The sequence below is a fragment of the Liolophura sinensis genome, chromosome 1, assembly GCF_032854445.1.
Source record: "Liolophura sinensis isolate JHLJ2023 chromosome 1, CUHK_Ljap_v2, whole genome shotgun sequence".
NCBI classification, from domain to species: Eukaryota; Metazoa; Mollusca; class Polyplacophora; order Chitonida; family Chitonidae; genus Liolophura; species Liolophura sinensis.
This window is the reverse complement of record NC_088295.1, coordinates 65,370,685-65,383,393: the sequence shown is the minus strand read 5'-3', so window position 1 is coordinate 65,383,393 and position 12,709 is coordinate 65,370,685. Positions and strand designations below refer to the sequence as shown.

Below are 12,709 nucleotides of genomic sequence, written 5' to 3'. Positions count from 1 at the left end.
TCCAGCTCAAGCTGGCTTCCTCTCGGGCCGTACGTGGGAAGATCCCTCAGCAACCTGCGGATGGTCGTGGGTTTCTCCCGGGCTCTGCTCGGTTTCCACCCACATAATGTTGGCCGCCGTCATATAAGTGAAATATTCTTGAGCACAGCGTAAAACACCAATCAAAAAAAAAACTATTTCACAATGTCCTTCTACTACAAGGATCACTTACTATAGCTGCATGGGCCCTTATACTGTTACCACTCATAAACTGAGATCAGGAACTATTTTTAACAGCTCGCATAACAATACAACAATATAAACATACTGTATTAAGTAAATATGCAGTACCAACCCGACTTAAGGTTTTCAGTAGTATGCAACTCTCACACAACTAACTTCACCTTATACATGTATCTTGCATCACGTTACAACTTCTCCAGTCAGCCTCTCCTCAGTCTGTGAAGACACTGCAGTAAATAGTCTAGGGGTATGGTAACCAACAAAACATGACTTTTCTTGCTATATCCAAACACAAACTCAATAAAGACTAATGCCGTGCCTATTTTTTTTCTTTCTTTCTTTCTAGTTTGAAACACATGTAGTACATTTCAGGGTGCATTCAGTGAAAGCACTATTAGCCTAACATGAACATTAATGAATTAACTGAAATTCACAGCAGTGAATGCCAAGTGGTAAAAACTGAATCTGACATCCCTTCTGAAAGAATGTCAGAAAATGCCACAACAGAATCAAATGTGGCAAATACATTTTACTTGGTTGAAAAAGTCCCAAGCAAATAAATCAAACTACTTTCCTGGACAGTCATCATTATTCCTTCATCTGACATAGACTTCATGTCTGGCTTCTCTGTTTGTGTCTTTAAGTTCTACATCAAGTAATTCATTATAGATTTTCAAACTTTTCAAAATGACATACAGTATACTTTGACAGATTGTGGATCATTGCTCACCAAGGCCTTATCCAAGTGTGACTAACCCAGGTAGTTTTACACCCAATTTTACAACAATTGGGTGAATGGAAATTTTATGCACATGAACATGAGAATCCAAATTGCATACATGTACATACAAATCTAGTTCCTCATCACATCACAGGCGCTCCTGAACAAAAAGATCGCTTATAACACACCCTCCAGAGCCATGACACATTATCCAGTCAGAGCTAGAGAGACTATGTTGTCAGAGTGCCTAAGGGGTCAAAGCATCTCTGATGTCAGTGCTCTGGCATTAGAGATTGCCTCTGAAGTCACAGTATTCTCTGGGGTGTAGAGAGTGCCTCTGGGTCAGAGTGCCTCTCCTGCAGCAGCAGACTCAGACTGAGCATTACCACTACCGTCAGATGTCCTATCAGTGTCCATGTCTGGAGCACCGTCCCTGGCACTACTGCCAGAAGCACTGGCATTAACACTTGATGCACTTGACTCAGCCAGTGCAGCTTTTTCAGAGCTTGATGCTCCAGCACTTGCAGTCACAGTTGGTTTGAGGATTTTTCCTTCTTCTCTTCGGCTTCCAGAAAATCGGACCATTTTTTCAACCTTTCCTCGCGCTCTGCTGTTGACTCCTCTATCTCGTACTTTGTTTTTGCCGTCCCACGTTCAGCACTTATCCTCTTCTTGGCAAACCATCGTCCGTTCAAAGCCAGGACACACTGATCAGCTGGCTCAAACTCTTTGAAATTCACAGCCATGACCCCTCTGGATGACGCTGCAAAGGGAGATAAGAGCAAAAGCATGTATGTATGATTGGGGTTTTACCTCATACTTAACAATTTTTAGTCATATAACAAGGAGGACTCAGTAGCTGTGGGTACATATGAAGTGTCCTCTGTGGCAGGGAGAGTCCATGCTGCCAAAGTGCTGCCAAAGACACGAGACATGACACCCCATCAAGTCACAGTATACGGACAATAGGCCAACCAGACTCCAGTACTATTCCCATGCTCTAACCTCTCAGTGCTGAGCCCAAAACAAGGCAGCAACAAGTACCATCTTTAATGGTCTTTGGTAGTATCAATAAGAACAAAAATACCTTACAGTTCAGGGTCCAAAGCAGCAATGAGAACAATGCTTTAACAATTGAGTCAATCAGGGCTGCTGCAAATGTTTAAATGTTGTCTATAAGGATGACCTTATGATCTAAAACAAGGTCACCCTTATGATCTAAAACAAGGTCACCCTTATGATCTAAAACAAGGTCTTCCTTATGATCTAAAACAAGGTCACCCTTATGATCTAAAACAAGGTCACCCTATGATCTAAAACAAGGTCTTCCTTATTATATCAAACAAGGTCACCCTTATGATCTAAAACAAGGTCACCCTTATGATCTAAAACAAGGTCATCCTTATGATCTAAAACAATGTCACCCTTATCACCCTTATGATCTAAAACAAGATCATCCTTACGATCTAAAACAAGGTCACCCTTATGATCTAAAACAAGGTCACCCTTATGGTCTAAAACAAGGTCACCCTTATGATCTAAAACAAGGTCTTCCTTATGATCTAAAACAAGGTCACCCTTATGATCTAAAACAGAGGTCATCCTTATGATCTAAAACAATGTCACCCTTATGATCACCCTTATGATCTAAAACAAGGTCATCCTTATGATCTAAAACAAGGTCACCCTTTTGGTCTAAAACAAGGTCACCCTTATGGTCTAAAACAAGGTCACCCTTATGATCTAAAACAAGGTCACCCTTATGATCTAAAACAAGGGTCATCCTTATGATCTAAAACAAGGTCACCCTTATGGTCTAAAACACGGTCACCCTTATGATCTAAAACAAGGTCACCCTTATGATCTAAAACAAGGTCACCCTTATGATCTAAAACGTCATACTTTTAAAAGTAAGCATATTTTGCTATTTTTATCATGGATAAGGGCAAAAAAAAAGGATCACCAGACAAACATACTGAAAATGTCCTGTGATGCTTCCTGAAATTGAGTTTGTTATTTTAAAAAAATGCTCTACATGTCACATGCTACAACTAAAGGGACACAACTCTTCTATACATAAAAAGCAGAGAGATACCAGTTTCACAAAACATGGTTACAAATGTCTTCAGTACTTGTATTTAAAAGTTCAACTCAGGATAACTGAATACGAAAGTATAATCGACAACAAAAACAGCCATTCAAGCCACAAAAGTGGCTGTTTATAAATAGGTTAATGCGTCAACCATAAGCTTAGTGACTGTGAAGGGTGCTTAGCATTACAGAGATGTACAAGATATAACTGTGTATATAACCCATGTTTCACAACATGCTGCACTATCACCCAGTACTCACAGCATACAGGATGACCTTAGCATTACAGAGATGTACAAGATATAACTGTGTATATAGCCCATGTTTCACAACATGCTGCACTATCACCCAGTACTCACATCATACAGGATGACCTTTTTGACCTCTCCATACTTGGTGCATTCCTCTCGCACATCCTCTCGCAGTTCATTAATTAGCATGGGTCGTCCTGTCAACAGCAAAGAGTCAAGATGATTTGTTACATCAAAATCTAAGCATTTTGTGACTTTTGTGGCCTCTGTGGAAATTAGATGTGAATAACTGACTGGATGTCAACCTCTGACAATCAAGAATTCTAGTCAGCTGGATTTGGGCCTCCATTCTGACAGACCATGTGACTGAACTGGAATAGATTCCACACAGCCATTTCTGCCTTCAGTCAGAATTTCTAATACAATTTTAAAGCTTATTTTTTCAGTTTTATAAAGAAAAATTTAGTCCACCTCATCATCGTTATCTACAGACAAATGCATCCAAATTTCAACTTGTGGACAAGTTTTAAATTTTTCTCTAAGTCAGAAATGCCTTTGTGGAATCGGACTGAGATGATCATGTGCAATGACAATGATCACAATAATCCACAGGGTTTGTCTCAAATTCCACTTCACATTAGATCGAACATGAAATGGTCTGAGAATTCTGTAGTGGCCACTGGGAAATACATAAAAATGAAATCTAGTTTTACAGTATCGAGAGCGTTCAAGTTCATGAAAAAAAAGTTTCCTTTAATATATGGATTAGATCTTTTGGTTTGTTTGTATTAGTCCGCGACACTTTGATGTCATGGTGCATACTAACACAGTGTCTAAACATTGTAGCTGCATTTAGTTCTCACCTCAAACTCCTTGGGATCAAACATGTGTTTTAAGATGACAGTTTTCTCCCACCTCATGCGACTGTCAGAAATCTCTGGCTTCCAATCCAACAACCTGTTAAATAGAAACAAAAAACTCATACATTTACACATACATACAACACATACAACACATGTAACACATACATTTACTGTATTTCGTATAAAGTTTCATATGCAAAAGTGCACTTTTATAAGCACATAAAGGCTTTGATATGAATGATACTTTGGTGAGAGCTTTTCTGATAAGAAATTGATCAAACCTAACAAAAACATTAAGTGGCCATATATGATCTGGATGAATCAAGCAAGACGTGTCACTTGAAAAATGCTAAACTTTTGGTGAAATACTGGTTTTTTGCTTTTCTATTTATTTTTTTATTCATTTGATTGGTGTTTTATGCCATACTCAAGAATATTTCCCTTATACGATGCCGGCCAGCATTATTGTTGGAGGAAACCGGGCAGAGCCCGGCGGAAACCCACGACCATCCGCAGGTTACAGGCAGACCTTCCCAATTACGGCCAGAGGAAAACAGCATGAGCGGGACTTGAACTCACAGCGATTTGCTTTTATATTATACACCACAACACTACAGGTCTGTTAATTTAGAACTAACCATTTGCATATAAAATATTTACTACCTGCATCTCCAAAAAAAAAAAAAACCCATATCAAATGCATTCTTGTTTCACAGTCACAATTTGTGTGGATTTGAATAGAAAGGAAAATCTGCAATGAACAAAGAACCAGGACTTCAGAACTTACTTTTGTTGCTGTTGGAGTAGTTTCTTCTTTTCTTTTGCATTCAGTTTCTTTCGTCTCTTTTTGGGGTCAAAGTTGCCCTTCATGGTAAACTGTGCCCTTTCCACGCGCACTGTGTGACCCCTTAGGTTTGAACCATCAAGAATCTGTAGTGCCAAGTTTACAGATTCCACCTGTCATGGCCCAAAAACATACAATATTAAACAATCACCTTAATACTGATCATTTACTTCTTGGGTGTTTTTAATATGCTGTACTTAAAAGTACTGTATTTCAGTTACCATATTATTAAAAAATGGCAGTTAGGAAACTGGGCAGGACCAGAGGAGAAACATGTACCAAACAAACCCCCTCACCTTATAATCCAAACACAAACCATTGGAAGCTAAGTTCAAACCCATGATCTCATTGACGAAAGACCTGTCATTTAAGGTGACAGCCCAAGAATTTTACTAATTTACATGTGCATCACTGAAGTAAAGAATTAAAAGACAAGACAGCACCTGGTTAAAACACATTTCACTCGAAAGCAGAATTCTCAAGCTTTCTAAAAAGTCACATGCTCTATCATTTTAATGAGATTTCACCAAGTAACATGTAGGACCAAATTTCAGGAGTGCACAAATGGCTGGTGTGAATCGAAGCAGGCATCTGCATGTCCTAAGCTGTGACGTAGCCTTTACATTCATACCATGAAGTGACATATGATAATACAGAACTACTGTACAAGACATCATTTTGAGATCGTTTGCAATGATTTAGTTACATACAGCCAAGGGGTCATTTCACACAGTGTTGTAGGACAGGTCTGTGTCAATTACTGACCACCCCACACATAAAATTTGTTGATTTAGAAGCTGTGTAATATTCAACGACGGTCTAGCATAGCATTTCGGACCAAACCGCATTCATTTCCCCAGTGTACAGAGGGCCTTCTCTGACACTCTGCTCCAATGATACAAATACATCTTTTGTCGTTCATTTTGCTGTTTAGTCAGCAGTCTAAATAACAAAAAATCTGAGTCAGTGAAAAATTCATTAGGGATGCCATTAGGTTGATGGGGATGAGAAGACTCTCACTGGACAATGCTCAAAATTAATTACATCTTATGACATAATTTTTTTTCTAACTTTATGAGAATTAAAAAATTTAAATTTTGCTCCTTTTTCTATCTCACATACAAGGGATGGATGGGTTTTCTTTTATAAAACACAGGAAAATTATTGAAACACTGTGTTCAAGCCGAGGTGCTCTCTCTGACGTCTGCGATAACTAGGTCAGCACTGCTCTTGTGTTAGAAGTCACCGCCACAAAGCTGAAGTGTAAAATTCAGCGACAGTTGAATGCCTAGATCCACCTAATTGGTATCTTGATTTATTTCCACTTGTTTCAGAATTAAGCATGAATCTAGTTGTACAACAATTCTATTATATCTTGTAAACATTTAAATGGGGTCAAAGTCACCAGACCAACCCTTCCAGAGGTTACAACCTGAACCAGGAATACCACGGCCAGGTATCTGCAGGCTACTTAAACTGTAAATGAAATAGCAGGCTTAGTGTATCAACAGTTCAGGCAGTGGAAGAAATATCCTCCCAGTATGTCCAATTTCCCAGAAAGCTATTTATCTTTTGGGCTGAAGTCCACAACTTTTATATGCCCTAAGCTACTGCATTGACTATATAATACAGAACATAACTTTGACATTAGAGAGCTAGAGTAAATGGGACGTCACCATGCTGTCAATAATGGACACGCCCTGAAGATGTGTAAAGACGAAGTTTCACCAACCTTTTGTTGTGTTGAAAAAATTCTCAAAAAATATTAAATGCTGGTCTAGCATTTGCTTTGAAAGGTAGTCTTTCAGTGGACATAAACATTAGTCAGGTGCTGTCTTTCACTTACAGCCTTTTCACAACACACTGCGCCCGTACTACCCCCCACCACCCCCAGCCCCCGCCATTACACTTTTCAAATGTAAATGTAAAGTTAAACCAGCTACTGCTACCTGTAAGCAGCTGATAGGCTTCAACAAGAGTAAAACTTCAGCTGATTTCATGGCCAACCCTCAACTGCCCAGGGATTTTAATTATCTTAATAATGATTTATGAATAAAGCTGCATAAACAGTACAAGTGTATATTACATGCATTTTCATTTTTTTCTGAGGCTAGAATGCCAGTAACTAGTATTCAACAATGCTTTGGGGCTTAATACCATTACCATATACCTTTTCTCAAATTAGCAATTCTAATTTTGTTTAAGTTGATCTTCGATTTATTAATGCTCAACTACTGTAATTCTTCAACATCTCCACATATTTGCAAGATGTTTATTCGAGCATATTCTGTGGGTATTATTTTGTTACACTGACAAAAATTATACTTTCTGTGAAGTCTTGAAACTGGCCAATCTACCCAATTTGTCTCTAAACTCAAAATGTTCTTACACATGTAACTTCAAAAGAAAATCGCTCTGTCGTATGTGACACAATTGAGGAATTTAAGTAATGTCTTTCTTCCATATACATCTGTGTAATTTAATTTTATTCACATGCTCACTCCCCTTACAATTATCTCCAGCATTAACAATCTATATTCCTGATATAACTCCACCGTTTTTTTATTCTTGCTGATGAAAATTTTTTTAAAAATTGCATATAGTTTTAACAAAAACTTTAGAGAAGTCCCTGATTTTTGCATGGCAAATTGGGTTACCCCAAAGACATATTTTTAAAGATGGTGTGAAGATTGAAAAACTTGTCTGCACTCACACTGGGCAGAACATATCATAGCCTTACACAGAGAACAGAACAAGTATTTACATTTCCGGATTCTTTTAAAAACTCACTTTGATATAACAGCAGCGCCCGTCTCCTTTAGGCTCTCCCTTTTCGTCCCGGTACAGTTTTATCTTGGGCTCTTTGGTGACCAGATCTGGCATAATCAGGCCACACTTAGACATGAGCTCCTTGAACTCGTCATCAGTCACATCCAAGGGGAGACCACTCACGTAAACATTAGTGTTCTTGTCATCATCAATCTGCACCCACCCTGAGTAAACAGAAAAGATCTGAACATCTACCATGCATCAACTGAAATAGTACTGATTAAACTGATTACCTGACTTTATGAAATTCTAACTTATTAAGACATAACTAATTACTCAACTTTATGGGTCTATAACTGACAAAAACAGATACAAAAAACTAAGCTTGTAACTTTTGTACTCACTTACCTGTTTCAGACTGAGGTTTTCTCTTCTCACCAGCCTTAACTGTCTGTTTCTTCTTCCCTTGGTTTGTGTCTGATGTGCCTTGACCTCCGTCCTTATTGTCCGCATCCTGGCTAACTGCAGGGCTCGGAATGTAGTTTTCATCGTAGTACTGGGAGAAGTAATGATAGTAATCAGAATTCCTGTCTTCTTCATCACCTCCACCTTGTTCTCTGGTGCTTTGGACCATGTCTGAGGATTTCACCTCGTTCCCAGTTGCACCCTGAGCAGTAGGAGTGTTGCTTTCACCCTGCCCTCCACTCTGCTCACCCTGCTGATAGTAATAATAGTAGTTGTTGTAATTCTCCCAGTATTTCTCATACTCCTCTTTGCTGTATTCAGGCTGGGTTTCTCCATGTTCAGCATTCTTCACTGTATCTCCACATTCAGGTTTTGAATCCACTCCATAATTCATTTGATACTTGGCAATAAAATCTGCGTCAATCTACAATCAAAGAAATCCATGTTGCCACAGGTTAATAACATGTTTCATGATGAAATCTTGCAGGAATGTACAGTAGGTAGGGTGCAGCAACAACAACCATCCTCAAATGTCTAACTAAACTATGGAATAGCAGAAAATTAAAATTTAATTTAAAACATTTTTTTTATTTTAAATTTACTCATCCATTTGTTAATATACATAGCTTTTCAATCTGTTGCAGGGATACTCGATCTTAACAATGTTTCCCCTCCTCCCACCCTTAACTTAACATAGATATAAAATTTCAAGCAAATACAGTCACACAACTATTTAAGACACCTGTAATATTTATGATACATGTCATAAGGGTAAGTGCACATGCACTTGTTAATACTGCTATCGATACCTTGGGGAACCATGCTTTCTTGTCTGCATCCCATTCATACACAGTGCCATCTGCATCAGTGTACTCCGTCTGAGTTGTCTCCCCTGATTCAGCCTTCAACCTAGCCAACTCCTCTTGTTTTAACTGATCCTCAAACTCAGACATTGTTCAACTTTACAGCTGTTGGAATCTGCTGGCAGAAGCAAAATAGACATAAGATGTGATACTTCAGAAGTTACAAACACTTAATGGGAACTGTAAATACCTATACTGTGCAGGTAAAGATAAAGCATATCCCCAGCACTGTCAAACTGCAGACATAGTTTAGTCCCCTGAATCGATTCTGGCAATTTAAAATGTGCAGGTAAAGATAAAGCATATCCCCAGCACTGTCAAACTGCAGACAGATAGTTTAGTCCCCTGAATCGATTCTGGCAATTTAAAATGTCATAAATGGAAGAAAAAACGGTAGAGTTAGGAGATCTGACATCATAAAATTTACTCCAACACAACTGAGCCACTGTTGGCTTTGTGATGTCACGGCGATGTGAGGCTTCTGTATGAGTACAGCATAGACCATAGGAGACAATCGCTATTCCTTTACAGCTCACTTCGAAACTATTTCCAGCCAAAGTATGGCTTGTGAGGTGCATGGCCTAAAAAAAAACACACACTGAGAAAATCTGGACAACAGCTCATCGAAAACGCCCTTGACTGAGACTTGATCATAGTCGCAGTTTATCCGAAAATAGAGCCAAAGGAAAAAGAAAAAGGTCATGCATTTCACTCTCTGTATGCCCAAGTTCTTGCTTGTTTAAAACAGCAGACTGAGACACAACTGTAGGAGCCGCTAGCCTATAACGACCACGAGGAGTACAGGCGGCCAGTCACCAGCCAGGTCTGTTCACACCTCGCTTCCGTGCACCACATGTCCAATTTGCATGCCGCACCTTGAAGGCGTTTACAGGAACCCAGACAAAATTTAAACTGACATTTCTAAGAGTTACCCATCCCTATTTCCATTCAAGCCTTATTTTTTTTCTCAGTGATGCTTGTTTTTTAACATGAAGATTCTCTCGATCATAACTTTCACCGGTGCTGAGTGATCGAATGTTTTCGTCACTGCAACTTTGTCACAAACCATGACAAATTCTCCACATGTACTACTAGTACCATCATTCCATGGCTGTCCAATTTGTGTCAGACAAATCAGACAGGAGCCTGCGTGCATCATCTTCAGCGAATCTGAGTATAAATCAGTAATCTTATCACCCAGTTGCGAAGCTGTACACACTTATCAAGTATCTAATACAACTCAGTTATTTGTTAAAATATTTGTTGTCTCAGGGTTCTAATTAGGAAGTGTACACAAAAATTGCAGATCAGCTGTTAGGATGGCTTCTGGAAAAGCACACAGTGGGTAGGCCTAATGCATGGATTTGCCAATGCTTTGCAGGGCTTTTCCATACATAATACCGGGGCTGACAAGATAGGCAGTCCAACTTTAATGGGGTTTTATAAGTGAAACTTGTTAATAAGGCATTGGAGTTCTCCTTTAATTATTGTAATCTGTCTGTCTGTCAGTCTAATGTCTGGCATATATATAGAGACAAACTCTTCTCTAAAAACAACAACAACAAAAACAAAACGGAAATCTGTTGCAATAAGCCACTGTTCCATTTCAGCCTGCGCACTACAACAATCACCATATTAGAGCAGTAGTGGTCAGAATTACAACAACGAGTGGCATATGAAGGTTGAAGCAAGCAGCCAGGAAATTGGCAGTTGTAGTTCAACACTTTCTACTAATACATGTAGTGTTTTCAGTTTCTTGAATGAATTCTTTGCCAAAAGTTGCTGATGGGGGGATTACCTTTCACAATGTAGAAATTGAATGAAAATGATACTTGATATTGAAAGTATGCAGCAGATAGGTGAAGTCTTATACCTAATGCAAAAATTAGCACACAGACCTTGACAAGAGTAAGATCTCATGACATTCAGACATGAAAAAATGGCAATGGGCCAAAAAAGCAATCATTGCTTATTGCAAAATCTTTCACTAAAAATCTATACTCTTATAAAAGATCCCCAAATCAAGGTAGGAAATCTGTATGTTCAGGTATTGCAAATGTGAACCATGAAAACCAGCCAGAGACGCCTGCAGTCATAGATTTTAGCAGCTCTGTAGCGCGGTGATTATCTATACTATCACAGCCCTGTCTTGTTCCATAAGCTTACCTTGTACACCTCTGTACTTCCCTTGCTGGCTTCAGTATACCACTGCTGGGCACCAAATAACAGTCGCCTCAGCTATCCATTCTAGGTAGGTGTTCCCATGTGTCATCTCTAGTAAATCCACACAAGCATAAAACTATAGTGGAAACTGGATAAACTCTAACTTCAACATCATGTTTGATTGCATACTCCTCACAGTGAGGGGAATCATGTATACAATTATCACTGCCAGTACTACTAGACAAAATTGACTTTTTCATGCATATGGGCTAATTGTTTATGATCAGTCTCACCGGTAATCACACTTATCATTAGCATCATTAGCACTTATCATTAAAAAGATTTCTCAAATAAATTAAACAAAATTGAAAAAAAGATGAAACAAGTACAAGTGCATTCAATCATGGTGGTTGGAGTTGGAATTTTTCCAGTTTCCATTACAGTTTCATGCTTGTGTGGATTTACTAGTGATGACACATGGGAACACCTACCTGGAACTGTTGGCTGATATGACTGTGACTATGGGCAGACAAATAATTTGGTCCCCAGCAGTGGCATACTGAAGCCAGCAGGGGAAGTAAATAAGTGTGCAAGGTAAGCTTGTGGAACAACACAGGGCTGTGATAGTATATGTAATCACAGTCCTACAGAGCTAAAATTTTAGATAAATATTAACAAAATGCTGAGCCTTTAATTTCCTTTCACAACCATGAAGATTTCAACTTAGCACAGACTGTCAAGGACAAGGACGGATCATTTACACAGTACACTACTTAAATACAGTGACTTACAGGGAAAATATCAGAAGATTAGTTGTACTACATGCAAGTAGGAAAGAAAATACTGGTACAGTCTAATGAAATGACGTGACCATTCATCAGGTACGGTACATCATGACGAAGACAACCTTACTTGTCAAATCACTATCCTGGATAACTTTGAAAACTTTAGTATGAATTCCCTGAACTATATAGGAGAGCAATGTTTTCTTCATTATGTGAATTTAGTTCTCATTTGGCAGACAATGTTCTGTGCGTCGGTTAATCAAAATATTTACTATGTGATTATTGCGTGCCCAGTTACCGTCGGTTACTTCAGTGCTGTAACTGTTGTTTTGGCAGAATACGACCGTCTTGCCACTGTTAACGATGTGTTTTACAGCACTTCTTCTAAAATTTGTGGATTGGGTCCAAATGTTTAAAGCATCCGAAATTATATCCGATACAAGAGGAAAAGCACGTTTTCTAGAAATCTACAGGTACGGCAAAAGTGCTCCAGTAAAAGGGTAAATCTTGGGCACAGAAATCAACATAAAACTGTCCACATAAAATAACTAACATCCCATAAAGCGTTAGTTATCTTGCAACTATATATACACTATAACCAAAGTTAGAACCTTGGACTGTGCACCTCAGAATTTAACTTTCCCAATTAAATTTTAGTTGTATTTAAAATCT

General features: G+C 38.7%; 1 protein-coding gene across 1 annotated transcript; it reads right to left on the bottom strand.

Moving 5' to 3' along the window:
* Positions 1 to 248: 248 nt before the first annotated feature.
* LOC135463386 (17S U2 SnRNP complex component HTATSF1-like) lies at positions 249 to 12,509 on the bottom strand. Its single transcript, XM_064740648.1, is given in 9 exon segments — positions 249 to 1,485; positions 1,488 to 1,706; positions 2,320 to 2,554; positions 4,149 to 4,242; positions 4,936 to 5,105; positions 7,783 to 7,985; positions 8,170 to 8,650; positions 9,036 to 9,204; positions 12,336 to 12,509. Coding segments are annotated over 8 exon segments (1,746 nt in total). The 5' UTR covers positions 9,180 to 9,204; positions 12,336 to 12,509; the 3' UTR covers positions 249 to 1,285.
* Positions 12,510 to 12,709: the final 200 nt, after the last annotated feature.